The sequence below is a fragment of the Enhydra lutris genome, unplaced genomic scaffold (assembly GCF_002288905.1).
Source record: "Enhydra lutris kenyoni isolate GAN:26980312 unplaced genomic scaffold, ASM228890v2 scaffoldscaffold15, whole genome shotgun sequence".
Taxonomy (NCBI): domain Eukaryota; kingdom Metazoa; phylum Chordata; class Mammalia; order Carnivora; family Mustelidae; genus Enhydra; species Enhydra lutris.
This window is the reverse complement of record NW_019154099.1, coordinates 53,336,302-53,355,534: the sequence shown is the minus strand read 5'-3', so window position 1 is coordinate 53,355,534 and position 19,233 is coordinate 53,336,302. Positions and strand designations below refer to the sequence as shown.

At 41.1% G+C, this 19,233-nt stretch overlaps 1 protein-coding gene across 3 annotated transcripts in view; it reads left to right on the top strand.

The window, feature by feature from the left end:
* Positions 1–19,233, top strand: part of LOC111147028 (sodium leak channel, non-selective) — a 291,306-nt gene that overhangs the window by 97,851 nt on the left and 174,222 nt on the right. For all 3 annotated transcript variants that reach the window (XM_022502882.1, XM_022502881.1, XM_022502880.1), the window contains one exon: positions 18,214–18,345. In XM_022502882.1, the coding sequence (XP_022358590.1) occupies positions 18,214–18,345 (132 nt within the window). The remainder of the gene's footprint in view (positions 1–18,213; positions 18,346–19,233) is intronic.

Below are 19,233 nucleotides of genomic sequence, written 5' to 3'. Positions count from 1 at the left end.
AGCATTTTCACTCTGTCCCTTTCCCTACTCTTTAAGGGTGAAAGGTCAAGCCACGCCATTGTAGGGACTGAGAACTGACTCTTCCTCCTGGAGAATTTTATTTTCTTCACTCTGGTTTTCAGTTACAAATCCTCTTCTCACAAGGGGCTGATTTTATAGTTCTTTATGCCCCTCCCCCAAATTCGGAAAGGCTTTGTTACATGCTTCAGGGAAGGAACACACCTTTTTTCTTTCTCTGGGGTCATTCTCTAGGTGGGGGCTCATTGTGCATTTCAAGGATTAATGCATGAGAAGCAAAATATTGTACTCTGAACCATTACTGGGGGCTACATTTAGACAGCCTTTTAATCATGAAGTGGTGAGTTTCCATCAGTTTAAAGAAAGGAGAGGGAAGAGGAAGAGTTCACAATGAATGTTGATGATATCTAATATTATCGAGTGGCTCTCTGCCTGTTGCATACTGAACGGTGACAGTGTTAACAGTCAACTTCTACAACTCCCTCTAGCATTGTCACTGCTACCGACAGTAGTAACAACGACAGCAGTTGTAGCTTCTTGCCTAGATGCACCTTCACTTACTCAGTAATCCATCAGCTGATATATGTCGACGCTAAGAGAGTCCTGAACAAGAAAAGCACAGCCCCTCCCCTCGGGGGGCTTACTGAAGGGTACTTCCGGGTGGGTGGAGAAAAAAACCAGCGTCGAACTAGCAATCACAAGAGTAATGAGGATTTTAAAGAAGCAGTGCGGGATGCTGTGGGAATATACATGTTGGAGTCCTCCTTTGGAGTCAGGGAAGGCCCTCACTTGGTACAGCCCAGTGATGGAGAAAGACCAGTATGCTCCCTCCACCTTCATAGAGGAGGAAGTGGAGATCCAGAGGACCTGGGTGACCTCCTAAAGTTGCACCTCAGCCAGATGGAGAAGCCGGGACCTACACCTGGGTCTTCTGGTTCCTAGTTCCATGCTTTATCCAGTGGAAAAAACATGCTGAGGAAACATAAGTTTGTAATAGATATAATCAGGCCAGCTATGAATACCAAATCAGAGTCTGATGGGGGCCCTGAAGACGCTGCTTAGAAGGTATTAAAGGGTGCCTGGGTGGCTCAGTCGGTTAAGGGTCTGCCTTCAGCTCAGGTCATGATCCTGGGGTCCTGGGATTGAGCCCCACATGGAGCTCCCAGCTCAGTGGGGAGTCTGTTTCTCTCTCTCCCTTTGACCCTACCCCTGTTTATGCTCTCTCTCTCAAATGAATAAATAAAATATATCTTTAATAAATGTATTAATACTTGTGAATAGATGCCTCAAGGTTGCCGTGTGGAATTAGAAAGCAAGTTAGCCTCTTGATCACAGAGATTTGCAATGGCAAGCGATAAATGGCCAGGAGAGTGTAATGAGGGGACAGAACTATACAGGGGTATAGGAAAATGAAGGTCGGTGGAGAGGTGGGTAGATGTTAGGCTAGAATTATATCAATGTGGTGTCCAAGAGATCTGCGTATTAGACATGTTGGTGAATACGGTGGCATGCTTGATAACTTTTATGACTGATGATACATATGGTTTGAAATGGTGAAGAAAGGTGAAGAAAGGCTAGCATTTCAGTACAAAGCAAGTTCCGTTCAACTCAGCTTTACGTGTTTGGTCCTAAATCAAGCTTTCCAGAAGAGTCGATGTGAACGAGTCCAGATGCAAAGTGGGATGGCCAAGGGATCGATCTGTTTGTAGTGAGCATGAGCTGTGAATAGAGAGTTCATTTCCATATCTAAGTGAAAAGTTGATTAATCACTCATTAATTAATTAAAAGCAAAAGAAAAGAATTGAAGAAAAAATATTTAAAATAAAATGGCCGTGAAATACTTGTTGGCTTTTGCTAATGATTAATGCTGTCTAACGCTAAGTAACAAGGAAATTTTCATCTGAATTATTCACTCACTCCTGTCTAGAACTATAATGACCTCTCACCCTCAAAGACAAACAATAGAACATATCACTTTTTTTTAAATTTTTAAAATGGGCAAAATGTGACATTACATTGTCCTAAAACATATAAGTAAACTAAAGAAATAACATTAAAAAATAAGTATTTGCTTAAATTCCTTCCAACTTATCCTCCCTCACCCCCTTCCAGAGGAGGCCTGGAGGTTAACAGTAAAAGCCAGTTTCTCTAAGACCCAATTACTCCTGCATTTACTCTGTATGTCTCTTATAAAACAGCAGTTCTGCTTCCAGAAGGCACTGTCATTTTTCTGTGTTTCTTCTTTCTAGAACACTCTCCTATCCCACTCAGTTCAGCTCAAGAGTCTGACTTCCTTAAGGAAGTCTTCCTCACCCTCCAAGAACAGATCACCTCCACACCATCCCAAGCTTATCTTTTGTCTTCATCGTAATTTTCATCAAATAAATTAAAGGGGTATAATTCATTATTTAAAGTCCATTTCTCCAACCAGAGGAAACTCGATGGCAGTAGGGACCACAGCATTTGTGGTCACTGTCAGAACTATTCCTGACACATGGAAGAGACTCAGTTGGTGTTTACCGAACAGGAGAAAAAGCAAGTGAAAGAAGGACGTAGACCCTTCTTGGCTTGTGCAAGAACTCATTCGTCTTCTCATTTAGTAGAAGCTCTGTTCTCTTGTTGTAAGGAACCAGAAATTGAGTGGATGATGGCACTGACACTATTTCTATCCAAGCATTTATTTCTAAGTCTAAAACAAGCAGTACCTTGAGATTTGTTTGTAGAAAGTTCCCATCAAAGTTGGATGACGTTGGATGCTTTTGTCAGACTGTCTCTCCTCTAACATGTTGGCAGAGGCTCAATGGGACCTAACCATGACTTCTGTTATTTCCCACGGCTTTCTGAATTCTTTTTAACTTCTTCAGCATGCGAAATAAATAGGTCAGAATTTAGAAATGTAGACTTAGTAGTAACATAGTTGAAAAGAATGAAAACCAATTCCTGTCTCAACCAAAAAAGTTGAATTTATTAGAATGAAGCATATGAACAGCTGTAATTATATTGACTTAGTAATTTGGCCATCACAGAACAATGAGGTAGGAATAAATATTTGCGAGTTGGTAATGTGGTCATCCAGAGTCCCCATCTGAGTATTAAATGATCTGTTGATTTTGTCCTGAGAGTGGAACTTTGTTTTAAAATTTGACCCCATCGGGGTGCCTGGGTGGCTCAGCGGGTTAAAGCCTCTGTCTTTGGCTCAGGTCATGATCCCAGGGTCCTGGGATTGAGCCCTATATCGGGCTCTCTCCTTGGCAGGAAGCCTGCTTCCCTTCCTCTCTCTCTGCCTGCCTCTCTGTCTACTTGTGATCTCTGTCTGTCAAATAAATAAAATCTTAAAAAATAAAATAAAATAAAACAAAATAAAATTTGACCCCAAGTTTAAAACAGAATATTTTATATCCTGTTATATCCAAAAACCCATATATCCTACCGCTCCAATAAATTAGGTAACCCATGAACTAAGTTACCATAATATAACTTTCGTTCACAAAGATGGTATAGTAGTAAGTCGTGCATGAGTTTCAATTATTCAGAGATAGTCTTTCCATACTTTTTATGTTTTCAAAATTTCAAAATTTTAAACCCACCAACTCAACGTAAATGGAGACTGACTTGAATGCCTTTCTAAGTGAAGGACATTTAAAAGTCATCTCTGCCCTTGTTTCAGGTGACTTTGCTTTGGATTTGCTTACTCTCTTCATTGGTATTCTTTCTTATGTTTTTACTTTCTATTCTGTTCTCTGTATCCTAGTCTCTTTTATTGGTGTGAACATCTGCATGTCTTTCCTGCCAACCACAAGTAATTAAGTATTTTAATAAAATAAGATAGATTGATGTGGCTTAATCTTCCCTACTACAGTTAAACTAAATATATGGTGGGACTGATACTTCTGTGATTCTGAGTGTTTGATGTATAATTGTTTCTCTCTCTGTATGTGTGCATGTATCTAAAATATATATATTATGTATTGTATATGTATTCCTGCAATGTAAAAATATATATGCATGTATATATGTATATGTGTATATTTTTTTAACTTGCAGCAATAAAACTATTGAGATTTTATATATTCCCTTGGGCAGTGATAGGATCTGAGCAATGAGATTCGTTGTTTTTTTTTTATTGTTTCCTGCTTTTTCCTGTTTTATTGTTTCCTGTTTCCTTCCACACACATATTTTCCTCATTCCCAATGTTGCAATCATGGTGGTATCTCTGCTTCCTCTTTGCATATATTGATTTTGGAGCTTTCAAATGAGTTAGGAAACTCAGAGATCTTCTTACTCTTCTACAGAATAATACGCTCTGTAGAGCCAGTGGTAGAAGCAAAAAATAGGCACCTTTGGTCTGTAACTAGAAACTCTACAAATTCTTCTCTGTGTTCCGAGACACAGATTTTAAGTATAATCACAGCTATATAATTATAACCATATCGGGAGTCATACACAGTCATGCAGGGGAAGGATTCAATTTGGCACCCCTAGCGTGGTCTTTTCTGTTTTCATAATAAATGAAAGTGCATATGCCCTTAAATGTAGTTGCAAAACCACAAGTTCAGAGCAAGACCTGCTAGGCTATGAGTGGTGAGCTCTGTGGTAACATTTGAAATTTTTAGTTGGTTAACTTCATTAACTTAATTTTGCTAGGACATTTTTCATGTTTAGCCAGTTATTAATGAAATTCATACCACATCTACTAAGGAACTTAGCCGCAGGAGATCTATGCCATTCCTTGTAAATTCATTCCTAACTTAAGGACAAATAATTGAACCTTCTAGAGCCCCTGAAACACCCCTTCTCTCCACCTCTGTCCTGCCTAGAATGTCTTTCTGCCTCTTTCTCTACTTCCCTGAGCACTGCTGATAAGTTCATCATCTGGGGTCCCACCCCTTCCTGCCATTTGTCCTTATTATGGGAACAAGATGGCTGCAAGTGACAAGGAAAAGTCTGGGAATAGGGATGAGCCAAGCCCTAGACCTGGTTTCCTTTTCTTTTTATGCTATAGCTGCCTCCAGCACATGACTCCTGACTCCCTCACCTCTCACCCCTGCCTCCCCAGCCACAGACATCCTTACTGCACTCCGTGAGATAACACCCAGCACAGCATTGTTCCAGAGGGAGAATAAATCACCATACTGCAGCCTCTTAGAGGGTAGGCTCTGGAGACAGACATATTTCAGCTCTGCTATTAATTAGTGAGACCTTGGGCATATTGCTGTGAAATAGGGATAGCGCCTCCTTCCTCAGCTGTGAGGATTAAGAATTTACATCCCACTCAAGAATTGTTTGGTTGCAAGGAACAGATCTTACGCTCACAGGGAGCATTTGCATGTAGTCTGACCTGCCAGAAGGCTATGCTTTCTTTGTTTTTCTCTCACTCTCTGTGGGAAGACACATAATTTTTCATCTTTGTTTCTGTCCGTGCATCTGCCTCTGTTTTTCTCCTTGAAGGCTGGCTTTATTCTGTTTCCTTCACAGTGCCCAAATGTGGCTGTTTGCCACTGAGTTTGGTGACCTGTTATTCAAGAGCGCTAAAGAGACTCACCAAGGAAACATCCAAAGATGGGTATGAGGCTGGGAGACTATAGTTTCATAGCAGGCCACCCAAATGGGAGCTGGGCTAGGCGCAGCTGGTCATGGGAATGGAATGGAAGAAGCAAGTCCACTTGAGTGAAGTATTCCCTTCAGTTACAGTAGGAACCCAAAGTAATTTTCCCTTCTCAATCCCTTCTGAAGACCATGCCTGGTCTCTGTCTACAGGAGCCACTGCTCAACACCCTGGGGAGCTTCATGGAGCAGGTGGAGAAGGGACATAACTTTTTGTCCTTATGAGTAGTGGGACTTGACCTTGGGAGTTACTACTCAGGGGCCGGTTCCCTATTAAACTTTGAAGTCTTGCAGGGCTTGAGAACTCTTTTAAGGGCCAAGTAGACCATTATGGTCTGACCTGAAGTTCAAAGCACCCCTGTGTGGGGACAGTTTCTTTGAAGAAACACCACTTACTTTCCTCGTATTTATAAGTGAATAACTTGTCAATTAGAGCCACTTCCCAATATAATATTCAGTCCCTTTCTTGCGTTAAAAAGATTATGAAACAATGTGGAGACACAGATGGGAAGAATACCTCTGTAGCCACTGTTGGAAATGAACACAGCTCACACTGAGGGGCCACTCCCTGTGTGTCAGTGGTGGGTTCGAGGTGCTCCCTGATGTCACGCTCACAACAGGGCCACTGACGCAGGGGCTCTCATGACCTCTGTGGAACAAATGAAGCACAGAGAGCTGAAGTAATTTGGTGCAGGTCACGTAGCTGGTGACTAACTGGGGACTGTCCCATGCAGGCCACCTCAGATTTTTAACCACTTCATTTCCACACAGTGTATCGTCCTCCTCCAACAGACCCTAGTTTGTTTGTCATCCATTCATTTATCCACCTAATGATGGACACCAAGGCTGGTTTTTATTGTTTTGCTCTTTTTTTTTTTAAGTATTATTTATTTATCTATTTTAGAGAGACAGAGAGAGAGGGCACAAGCAGGGAGGAGGAACGGGGGGAGGAGCAGGGAGTAGAGAGGGGGAGTAGAAAAGGGAGCAGCAGAGGCAGAGGGAGAAGCACGTTCCCCACTGAGCAGGGAGCCTGACATGGGGCTCAATCCCAGGACCCTGGAATCATGACCTGATCTGAAGGCCAATGCTTAACCAATTGAGCCACCCAGGCTCCCCTCCCCTATTGTTTCTATTGCCCACATTCTAGGCCACCTCCTGTCTCTGCCTTTTTGTGCACATGGGTGAGAAGGTTTCGAGTGTCTGTAGTTAAGAGAGCACTTGCTGGAGGAGAGAAACAGCCTTAGGCTCTCTGAGATATTGCCCCACGGCTCCCCAGAATCTTGTGCACTTTTTACTCCTAGCAGCAACCTGCAAAAATTCTCAGCATTTCGCATCCTCGCCCACAATGATGTTATCAGACTTTTTACCCCCGATGGTGTGAAGAGACAACATTCAATTTAGATCTGCCTGATTACAGTCTGTGAAAGTCACGAATTTTCTGTATAGATTCGTAGGCCACTTATATTTTTTGTAGATCACTCATTCATTCTGTAGATTCTGTTGATTTTTTCCAAACGACTTTCAGAAATTCTGTGCAATTCTAAGGGGCCTATCCCTTCTGTCTAACTGAGAAGACACTGAGGTAGTAGAGAGCTACATTTGAAATTTCAGTGCTTGGTATCGGGATGCACGCTTTACTCCTCGCCCCTCTTCAGGCAGTACCACAGCTCTGTTAGGCAGCATTACCGGCACCACATAGAAAGTGTCTTTGGTGTGTCCTTCATTGTGCATCTCAGAAAAGGCAAAAGTTATAGTTAACTCTTTTCACATCAGCCACTTACTTAGCTGTTTATACTTTTTAGCCTAAGCAACAGCTGCATGAAGAGGTTGCTCTAATGCATGATAAAAAGTTCTGTTAAACGGGAACCTTGGTCCCCAGCAGCTGCTGTGACAAGCCATTTCTCTCCTGCCTCTCAGGTAGGAGTTTTCATCCCTTGACGGTCTGACAGATGTGGCTGCACCGTTGAGCCATCTTCCCAAACACACACAGTGATCTATTACCATGAAGAAAGTCACTGACAAGAAAATGAAAGTGTGCACGAGACTCAACATGCTCGAGCTCCATGTCTCTCTGTGGCTTCGTGCGCCTCCGTCTGTAAAGAACAGAGATAATAGGCTCTTACCATAAGTGGGTCAAATGGTGGCAAAATTATTACTCTAGTGTTTTTAATGCTTTCTGAGAACATTTCCATGGAAGGCAAAGATTGGGGGAGATGGACTGTGTGATGTGTGTATTTCAAGTGATGAAGCGACATCCGAGGCAATTCGTAGACGTCTATCTTATTAATGAACCTTCCCAGGAACCGGCAGACAATCTCAGGAATTGATTGAACCCAGGAGAATTTCGCTTCCATCCTCTGCTGTGCTTACAGACTGAAGTGACGAGATGGTGTGGCCCAGCTGGGACTGGCCCAGGAGAACCAGGGACAATCTGCTAAATCTCCCAGAGCCTCAGTTTGCTGACTTGAAAAATGGGGATAAGGACATCTCTCAGGGATTTGTAAGGATTAGAAACAATGCACATAAAATGTCTAATGCAGTGTGTGGGATACAGTGGTCACAAGGTTGTGGAAACGGCTGTCATTACTGTGAGCACATGCTTCCCCCACTGCCTCCTGCCTCAGAGTACTGTGTCCGTCCAGGAAGCCTGTGCTCATGCACACCTGTAGTCCGACCTCCCCGCCTTGCTCCAGCCCTGTTTCTGCATCTCAGGACTGTCCCAAAGAGTCCAACAGACATACGCCCACTTGTTCTCCTGAGCCCATTGCCCCTCTCATCTTGAGAAACCAAACACACCTCTCCCTGACCCATTCCCACATAGGAACCGGACTTTTCCTGCCCCACCATCCTCCCCAAATCTGACTGGTCAGCAATTCTGTCATCAATTCAGTCTTTTCTGTTTCTTTGAATCATCCCCCCACCCCTACCCCTGTCTAATACCCCTATCTTCCAAATCAGGTCAAACGAAACTTCCTCAGTACAGTGAGTGGTCTCTGACACCCCAACTCAGTTTGTAACTTTCTTCTCTACTTCCAGTTCCTTCCATCATAGCTTTCACACAATAAGCGTTTGGCAAATATTTGGGGGATTATATGCGAGTGTACGCATACACGCGCTTTCGTGTACAGAACTACACCACCTCACACACAGCAGACACAAATTCTCACCCTCCCATTACACAGGTGCCGGTGACACCTGTCCCAGACCCTGGTGTGTGCGCGCACACTCTGGTCTTCAGTCTCTAACAGCAGAACATAAAATGGCTGGCTTGGAGGAAGAGTTATGGGCGGAAGAAAAGGAACAAAAAGTATTCTATAAGAACCTGGATTGGGAATTAAAACCAGAAAGATAAAATAGTTAGAACCAAAACAGCACAAACAAAAGGTATAAGAAGATAATTGAAAGAGACCTATTATAGTCTCGAAACCAGTTATGGTTAAATTAACTAAAGAGAGGTGCTGATTGTGTAACTTTTCAATTTTAAACATTTTGTATTTTATATATATGTGTATATATATATTTTTTAAATATATATTCTACATATTTATATATACAAATAGAATATATATACACTTCAGATAATAATTATATTTAGAATAGAGACCAGACATGATAAAATTAATACTATATTTATTTATTTGTCTATCTTCTATTGATTAAATGGTCTTGCGTCTTTGATTATGGGGCCTCACTGGAAGAAAAAAGTATTCAGAACATCTTAAAATAATTTGTGTTTCAGATTATCCCAAACTAACTTCCTATATTGTTGTATGTTTTCATATTCCAGTTTGAATAAGTCCCATGACTCTTCGATATTTGTATTAATCAGGAGACATTTGCCAACCTATGCCAGGCATTCATAATACAGTCTTTGGAGACAAATTTCCATCAAATATTTGTTACAGTATCACCTTAGGAAAAAATGAAGGATACATTGTTCTTCTTCTGAATCTTGATTTCTGGGGTTAAATATGCAGCCAGTCTTCAGCCAAGGTTTTAGACTGCTCTGTATTTATCTCAGTGTTCAGCACAATCAGTGCCATTGAAGGGGTTGGAGGAGCCGTGTGACGCCCTCCACGCCCTACGGCTGATGACAGATTTGGACAGAGTAAAAAAAAAGTGTCATTTTATAGTCAATATAGTTCTTACCTATTTTTTCAATCCCTCAAATTTGTTTTTCTCACTTGCCTCAGTAATTTAAGTATCTCAAAATGAATCTCCCACTTCAAGATACAATAGAGTCAAAAATTCTTGTTTAACTCTGCATTCATCAAATGTAACAACCGACGTCTTTCATTGTGTCAGATCTAAAATTTGTTGAAAATGACTGCTATTTAATCTCATTTTCAAATTTATGATTTCCCTCTTGAATTTAAAACAAGTGTTATGTTCACTTGTCCACCATTTAATACTAAAAATAAAAATAAACATATACAAGTATATTTGAAGTGATTCTACATAGACATTTTAATTAGCTATGGGAATGTCCATTGAAGTGCCCATAGACCTTAAAATCATCATAGTTTATGGGTCCCCTGTCTAGCAGCCTTGTTAAGGACCTTCCTAACTTCTCACTGAAGTACGCATGAAGACAAAGAGAAACTCACAACAATACTGATGACTAAGATGAAGAAAGCACCTTTTGTCAAAATCTGGTGGGATTAACTGGAAACACTATGGGCTGTGGAAAGCTAGTGAGAAGGCAGAAAACGTTAGCACTTGCAGTCTGGCATTTCACTTATGATTGACTTAAGTCCGAATCAGATGACCTGAGGAAGGGACAGTCACTGAGGGAGTTTTATTGCTGGAATGCATGCAGTGGCCTCATCGACCAGTCATCACTCTGGGTCCTGTTGTACCCATGGCTGAATGGTGCAGCTCCTTGGAATACACATATAGAAGGCTATAGAATTTGAGGGGTACCCGGGTGGCTCAGTTGGTTAAGTGTCCTACTCGTGATTTTGGCTGAGGTAGTGATCTCAGGGTTGTGAGATCAAGGCCCGCACTGGGCTATGTGTTGGGCATGGAGCCTGTTTAAGATTCTCTCTCTCCCTCTCCCTCTGCCCCCCCATCTCTCTCTCTCTCTCTCTCTCTGAAAAAAAAAAAATTACTTGAACTTAAATGTCCTAATTTGTTTTAATTAATTCCCATTAACACATCTAAAAAATAGGAATCAAGAGTGAGAGGGTCTGTGTGAGTGCCCTTGACATTATGTCATGATGGGTCTCTAAGTATCAGAATGGGGTGATACTTGTGTCATCCAACCTAGAGTAACAAGGAGGTGCCAGACAGCTGAGGCAGCTGGCCCTGGGCCAGTGGTGTGCTCACAGATGGTTAAGATGTTTAATAACCATCTTGAAGTGGGAGAGTCCTGACTGGTAGCATTTGCTAATTTCCATGGTGTTCCTACTATGGCCAATTTCAAGTTAACAACATGACATTGAGCGTGAAGTTGGGGAAAGATGTACACAATTGCAGCTCCAGCATACCACACGTGGGGCTGTGTTCCCCAACCACCTTCAATCAGAGATGGCATATATATATATATATATATATATATATATATATATATATATATACACACACACCCATATATGTATTCTATATATATATAGAATATATGTATGTATAGGATACATATATATGTATGGGTGTGTGTGTATTTATATATATACATATATATGTATACATATATATTTATATTTATATATAGTAAAATTTTTTATAATCCCATCTGAAGCACCTAATTTCCAAAGTCACTACGGAGGGGAAGAGAGAAATAGCTTGGAGAAGGCACGCCCTTTCTTCATTGTCCCTTTCAAAATGACACATCATTTCCATTCCATTCTAGTGATGAGAACCACTCTTCCTGCCCCATTTCGAGGTTAACAGGCTAAGTATTGTCATTAAGCTCTGTGCCTGGGGTGAGGAAACAGACTTGGGGGGTATTGTCAAGCCACCCCTAAAACTTAACAGCTTGTAAAACAGGCACTCATTTTTACTCACAAGTTTGTGGCTCAGCTGATCTCAGCGGGGCCCATCTTGTATCTATAGTCAGCCAGCTTCCCCAGCTAGCTTATCAGCTAGCATCTCTGCTTCTGGGGCATGGCTGATGTGCAGGGTACAGGAGATGACGGGGCCCATGGGCACCATGTGGCAAGCCTGCCTGGAATGTCGGTGTAATGGTCTCAGGAGTTGCAAGAATAAGTCTCAACCCCCAATTATTTTCTGAGTCTCTGTTCACATCAGTTCTGCTATTGTCTTGCTACCAAAACAAGTCACATGGCTAAGTCCAGAGTCAGAGTAGGGGGCGCTGCTGAGGCCCTGGAGACAGGGAGGTACATTCCACTTCCGGCTCTGTCACATGAGCTAGAAGAAGTATGAGTCACTGACTTGTTAGCATTATAGTTGGTCCTTCTTAGCGGCATTTCTTTTCCACTGAGCATGCACTTACTTTTCATTAAAATCGAATTTGTCCTACACAGTGGAGTTGGCATTTGAAAAATATTTATAACAGTAATACTTGCCTGGCAATTTATGATTTAACTTCTAACCTTACTATTACAGAGTAGAGTGAAAGATAGGCAGGTTCATGCTGACCAAGAGGTGAAAAGTGTCTTACTAACCTCCTCTTCCTTCTTTCTACAATTTGACTTCCATGTTTGGGAAGTCCCCCCAGCTTGCCATCGAGGAAAGAGAACAACCCAGTCAGGGCTTGACTGACTCACAGATATCACAGACTTTCAGTACCTTTGAGGGAAGTCACTTGTGGATTTCCATCTATCCTCTGGCTCTCCAGGGGCAGACACATGGGAAAGGCAGAGTTTCTGAGGACATCTATTGGTTCTGTTTTTAAATCTTGTTATAAAGGTATTTGCTTTTTTTAACAATTCTCTGTATCAGACAGCATTATTTTATATATCAATTATAGAAGTAACATACCCAAGTGTCTTCTAAATACAGGAAGAGAAAAATGCCCCACTTGCCCATGAGAGATGTATTTTAGGTTTTATGTACATTATGTACATTGTACAATGTACATTATGTACATTTTACATTATGCTCTTGTTCTTATGCTCATGGCTCTGTATGTAAGATGGTTTCTGAGAATATCATCATGTAATTGCATTGTTCTCCAAATATGTTTCTTTTGAGGTCTAATTAAAACAGTTTTTAGTACATGGCTGATACAATGTACAATGCATGCAATTTGTTTACCAAGGTAGGATATTTTATTCTTTCAAGCAGCAATTTAAAGAAAGATTTGATTTCTGAGCTGCTGTACTATTCATTATCCTAATTTATCCTCATTGTGGCCTCCAAGGCCACAGTTTTGATGAATGTTTGCTTGCAGAGTCTTCAGAATCTTTAAGGCACTGTTTTATAGGCAAAATTACTGAACAAATTAATAGACAAAGCTCCTATGAAGCACTCAAGCTAAAATTGGGATAGCATGAGACTTCCCTAAAAGTTTATACACGTTCACGGTCCTTCTCAAGATTGGTTATCTCTTTGGTTTGATTTCTTGCGTTGTACCTTCTTACATTCCCCACAAGCAACCGATTCTATCTCTACCTTTAAATGCTTAGAGTGGATCCCAGGGTTCTGGGGTGGGAAGCAAAAACTGTACCCATGGGTTATTAAGAGTAATAATGAGAGGGATCACTACTACCTTGTTCTCAAGTTCTGTGTATCTGCTGTGGGTTGAGAATATATATAGCACATTCTGAGCATCCTGACCATGCAGGGGTTTGTTTTCCATTTAGCAACATAACCATTTTAAGTGACCAGCTCCTTCTCAGTGATGGACTATGTGGGGAGTCCTGAGAATTCCAGAGGTGAGAGTCAAGTGTCATAATTTTCATGCTGTGAAATTGGTTGCTCAGCCTGAATCTATGTTGTATGGGATACTTGATGGGTTCTAAGGCATTTGATAAATCTGTGGATGGGGGTGCCAGCAGAGAAGGCAAATCCATTCTCTAAATAAGAACCTATTCCAGTGATGACAAATCATGAAATGGGTCTAATGTTACCAACTTAATGTTGCACTTAATGTTGCACAGTTTTTCATCACAATTTGCATTTTAAAAGGGAAAACTACAAAAAATTTATTATTGATCATTCTAGAAGAAATAAATTTATCTACTGTAAAAAAAATACAAAAATAAATGCTTAGAGTGTTTTCAAATACAGTAATAATAATAGTAAGTGTCCTGAGTGCACGATGCTGGCTATGGGCTATACTCTCTGCCAAATAGTATCATTTATATTCACGTTACCCCCGAGAGATGTAGGTGCTCTCACATTCATTTCTCTTGTACGAACACCAAGTCACAAGAGGTTAAGTTCAAGATTTGAACTCAGCTCAGCCTGTCTTCAAAACTGACACTTTTTTCCCCACCCTGGAGATGGTACCGCCTTCTGTAAGAAACGGGTCATCTTCACCTTTCAAATACAAGGTTCTTAAACTTGTTCCCTCTATTTAATCACAAACACTTAGCAAAAGAGATGCTGTTCTTTCTTCTTTAATACACAGAGCAGCATCAGAGGCATTTTGACTGCCTGTGGGAAGGCAAGAGGGCACCGACTTTGGACTCAAAATATCTGAGGCTAGTTTCTAACTCTATGAGTTCACAAGTCTACTTGTGCTTACCCTGCACTTTCTTCAGTTGTCAAAGAGGATCACAAAACAGCTATCACACGGGGCTGTTGATTAAATGAGATTTTCACATCAGCATGCAGGATGCTTGGGGAAACTTGCCACAAACCAAGCACTCAAATGGTGGTCCTGTTTTGATAATACATCTTGGTGTCAGTTTGAATTGAGTGAGGATCCCCGTCCATATTTGGTGAAGACTTCACAGTCTCTTGGGAACATTCCTTTCGTGGTCGTACTCGGAACTAACATAAAGAAAAGCAACCTTTTCTCATTCTGCTTGAAGTGGTGCTCAGTGTCATGCTACAAACCCGTTGTCTCGTTACACGTTCTGAAACAAAGTAAGGTGTAGACCTTGGTTGCTATAATGGGTTTACATTTGGGGTAATGAAATTTACAGAGACCCCTGCTGGCATATCACCTTGGGTGAAGCCCTTCGGGGAGGTAGAATTTCCTAGCACTGACGCTCTGTACCATCAGGTTTCAGAGGAGACGACTGAATTGGTGTATGTCAAAATCACGAACAGTATTTGTATCAGATTCCTATTCTGTAGGAATAGGAATCTGATACAAATACTGCTGTAACACATTACCGCAAACTGACAGACTTACAACAACATATTATTTATAGTTCCGTAGGTCAGAACTCCAAAATGAGTTTCAGCTAATTAAAATGAAGGTCTCGGGAAGATTGCATTAGTTCTGGAGGTCTAGGGAAGAAACAGTTTTCTTGCCTTTTCCAGATTCTAAACATGACCTGACTTCATGAAAGAGTCTATGATGGGGTCTTCATAAAACTCACCCAAATGATTGAAAAGCCAATGCATATTTTGGTCTTTGGGAACCTGGTATAGGTGGGTTTTAATCTTGGAGTTGGAGAGTGGGGGAAGGTAGGCATTCTTTTTGTGATGGCATAGCCTAACATATTATCATAATATCCAGCAAGTACTGCTCTATTCTATTCAGTGACTACAGACTTTCAGAGTCATGAAATTGTGAATTTGTGAAAAAATTTATAGGTCACCTAGTTTAAACTGCTACTCAAGGAGTGTGCCCTACAACAGAACCTCTCACACTTTAATATGCACATTAATTATCGGTGACCTTGTTAAAAATACAGATTCTGATTCAGTAGGTCTGGGATAGGGCCTGAGAACCTGAATTTCTTTCTTTTTTTTTTTTTTTATTAACATACAATGTATTATTTGTTTCAGGGGTACAGGCCTGTGATTCATCAGTCTTACACAATACACAGTGCTCACCGCAACACATACCCACCCCAGAGTCCATCACCCAGCCACCCCATCTCTCCCACCCCCCTCCACTCCAGCAACCCTCAGTTCATTTCCTGAGATGAAGAATCTCTTACAGTTTGCATTTCTAATATGCTCCCAGGAAACTCCTGGTCCAAGGACCACACATTGGCTAGTAAGCTTCCCGAGCATTCCTGACAGATACTGCTGCCTTGGGGATGGTTCTGTTACAGTCTTTTCTTTGTATTTTGGTAATTCCAACTGTCACATGCAATTGTTTTTTTCTTGGATCAAAGCCAAACTAAAAATATATGTAAAATTTGTCTGATTAAACCAAAATAACATTGCAATTGAAGGGAACCTTAAAAAGTTGAATGTGTATGCAGGATCCAAAGAGTTTTATGTTATATAGAGAAATATATACATACATGTATAAATATATATACACACACATGCATATGTGTGTTTATAGGTGTGTGTGTGTATATATATATATATATATATATCATATCCATGTTAAATGATTCTGAAAAATCTCAAATTATATATTTTGTGGAACTGACTCAACTTTAACATTTCCCTTTACATTAACTTTTATGAGAAAATAAAAAATCAAAGGGTGTAAATTTGAACTGCGCTATAGATCCAAGCATGAGTCTAAATGTAATGTTTCTAGCCTTCTGCTTAATTAAGGAAGCCAACAGCCAGCCAACATCGTTTGGATTGAATTGAGCTAACGTGGACCATGTCACTAGCTCTCACTTCAAGGCCAGAGTTACTGGCTCTAATGTTCAGATTTAGCTACTACTGCACACCTTAATTCTTATTTAATATTTGAAACTTATTACTTTGGAGAAAGTCAGCTAAGCAGTGGTGATTATAGTGTATCAAAATCCATTGTAAGTGATTATTTTAATGACTCTGTACCAACAGGGACACATAGACATTCAGACAAAAAACAACCTAATTATAAGGACAGCACCAAAGTGAAGCTGTGACAGTTACAAAACCAATTTAAAAGGTTTTTTGACAGCCATGGCTAAAAGCTTTGTTTGGATCTTTCAGTAATAACAGTTTACTTAAGACATAAATCCACAGCTAAGGAAAATAGAAAGAGAGAGTTGTGGCTTTTCTGTCATGCAGATGAAGAAGAACTCAGTTGAAATGTTTTTAATAGAACATTATGTTGAAAAGAGTACAGAAAGGGAATAATAGTTATGGAACACGACTCTCAGAATTCAAGAGAGACCAAATAACAATACAAATTCTAATGAGAATAGAAATGTGCCGACTGATTTGCTTATCAGGGTTATGAAGGTCAGTAGTTCCTGCGAGGAATTGATGTGCCTTTAAATATGTCGATTGGCAGTCCTGGAATTTGATTTCGTATCACCCGTAAAATAAAGTCAGAGGCACATGGATGTAATGCTTCCATAGCCACAGTGACAAAGACCCTTAATAAGTATCTGCTTTTCTGATAACTCCGACATCTCTCAAATTATTAAATCTTATCACTTTTATTTATCTCCCTTGGTCCTGGACTCCATCAAATATAAGACATAATTAATTCTTTGACCTTGGGCAGTTACCTTGCCATTCTTGGACGGGAAAAAAAAATGCCTGGATTCACAGAATTGCACTTATTTTTATTGCAAAGTTTTATAGAACATTTAATATGCAAGCCCTGCTCTAAGTGCTTTACAAATATTGACTCATTTAAAATGGTAAAAACCTTTGGAGAGGCTACTGTTATCTCTGCTTTACTGATGAGGAAGATAGACGCTCAGACAGGCTTAGCTAACTTACCCAGGGCCACAGACCTTGGATGTGGTCGAATCTCTGCTCCATGCAATTGGGCTCTGAGCCCATGTCCTTAGTGTTGTACAAGTGCGGGGTATTGACGGCCGTGCGAAGTCACATGTGTGGGCGCATAAGACAGCAGCTCAGAGGACGCAGCCCTGTTTCTCTTTTCCCATCCCCAGGTTCTGCTTTCGTTAAGTGATTTTCATTGCAAAAATGGAAGCGTTCTCAGGTCAGATCACATGTAAGGATCCGTGCCCCCACATGCCAAGAAGAAACAAGACCTCCACACATGGCAGCGTTAGTCTCCGGGCAGTTGATGCCAAGGGATGGGATTTAGTGGTGTGTTGTTACACACTCAGGTCCTTTCCATAAGCCAGCTTCTCTCTCCTTTTTTGGCGAGGCCTTCAGCCTGTCCTCTCTCCTTTTATCTATTGTCTACCCCACCATGAAAGGACTTTAGACAGACTTGGATATGGAGCCCACTTCTACTGTGCACTTGCTGTGTGATCTTGGGCAAATGACTTAATCTCTCTGAACTCACTGGAAAAACTGAGTAATGTATCCCGCTGTGTAGGGCTATGGTGGAGCTGAAAAGAACTAAAGTAAATAACATACTTAGAGTGTGGCCGGGAACTTTGTAAGCATTGAATACAAGCTAGCCATCATAATAAGAGTCATTATTTTTGAATGCCTAATTATGTCACCTCGGTGTAGCCCATAGACTTGGGTCCAAATTGTGGGTCCACCTGCAAGACTTGTGTGATAGTGAGAAAGTTATTTAACTTCTCCGAGCCTCTGTTTTCATCTCTCTAGAATTGGGGTAACTTCCCAGAGCGGTTTCTGTCTTTGTTTAGAGTTTGTCTGTTTTCCCTCCTCAGCAAATGATGCGGTCGTCCGTTTTCCACATGTTCATCCTGAGCATGGTGACTGTGGATGTGATAGTGGCCGCGAGCAACTACCACAAAGGAGAAAGCTTCAGGAGGCAGTACGACGAGTTCTATCTCGCAGAGGTAAGCGGCCAACTCGGGGGCACATCAGTGTGCAAGGTGAAGGTCAGCCCCAGATGGTGCTTTTTACAAGTAGGAAAATTTACATCAGTTCCTTAAGTACTTGACTTTGACCAAAGCTGATTCATTGTCTGCTTCTTAAATGTTTCTTTGGTCACTGTGTTGCTGGGCTCATTGTCTGTCACCCTCGGACTGCATGACTTCGTGTCACGTTGCCAGGGAAACTCCTCTCCCCTGCTCTTAAAAACTCTTCCAAGCTCGCTCTCATGTGCTCCCCCTTTCTCACTCTGTGTTAGTCTGTTTCCTACTAAGGGTAGGCAAGCACAGATTCAGAAGACGATAAGTAAGCCAGTCAGCTCAATAATACCACAGAGAAGGCAGGAGGGAAATTGAACAATGTGATGTGATCATTTCTGTGCTAGAAACTGAGTTGTTACCACCTGCTCTGAAGATACCAAGGAGCAGGTAGGTTTAGTGATTAAATAAGCATCTTCTAGCGCCCTACATACCATCCTAGAGTTTTGGAATGGTTCTTCTTATCGATTGAGTGACTTTGTTAATATAGTTGATTCTTAAATATTTTAATGGCATCCAGAGACCAATTTTTTATTGTGAAAAATTATTTCTAAGATACACATCAGAATTCAGTGATACATGTTTATGGAAAAATTGGTTGACATATAACTCTTTCAAAACCCTTTTATCCTTTAAGTGAGGTATGCATACACAGCTGAACTACACCTTAAGAAATAGGATATATGAGGCGCACCTGGGTGGCTCAGTGGGTTAAAGCCTCTGCCTTCGGCTCAGGTCATGATCTCAGGGTCCTGGAATCGAGCCCCGCATCGGGCTCTCTGCTCAGCAGGGAGCCTGCTTCCTCCTCTCTCTCTC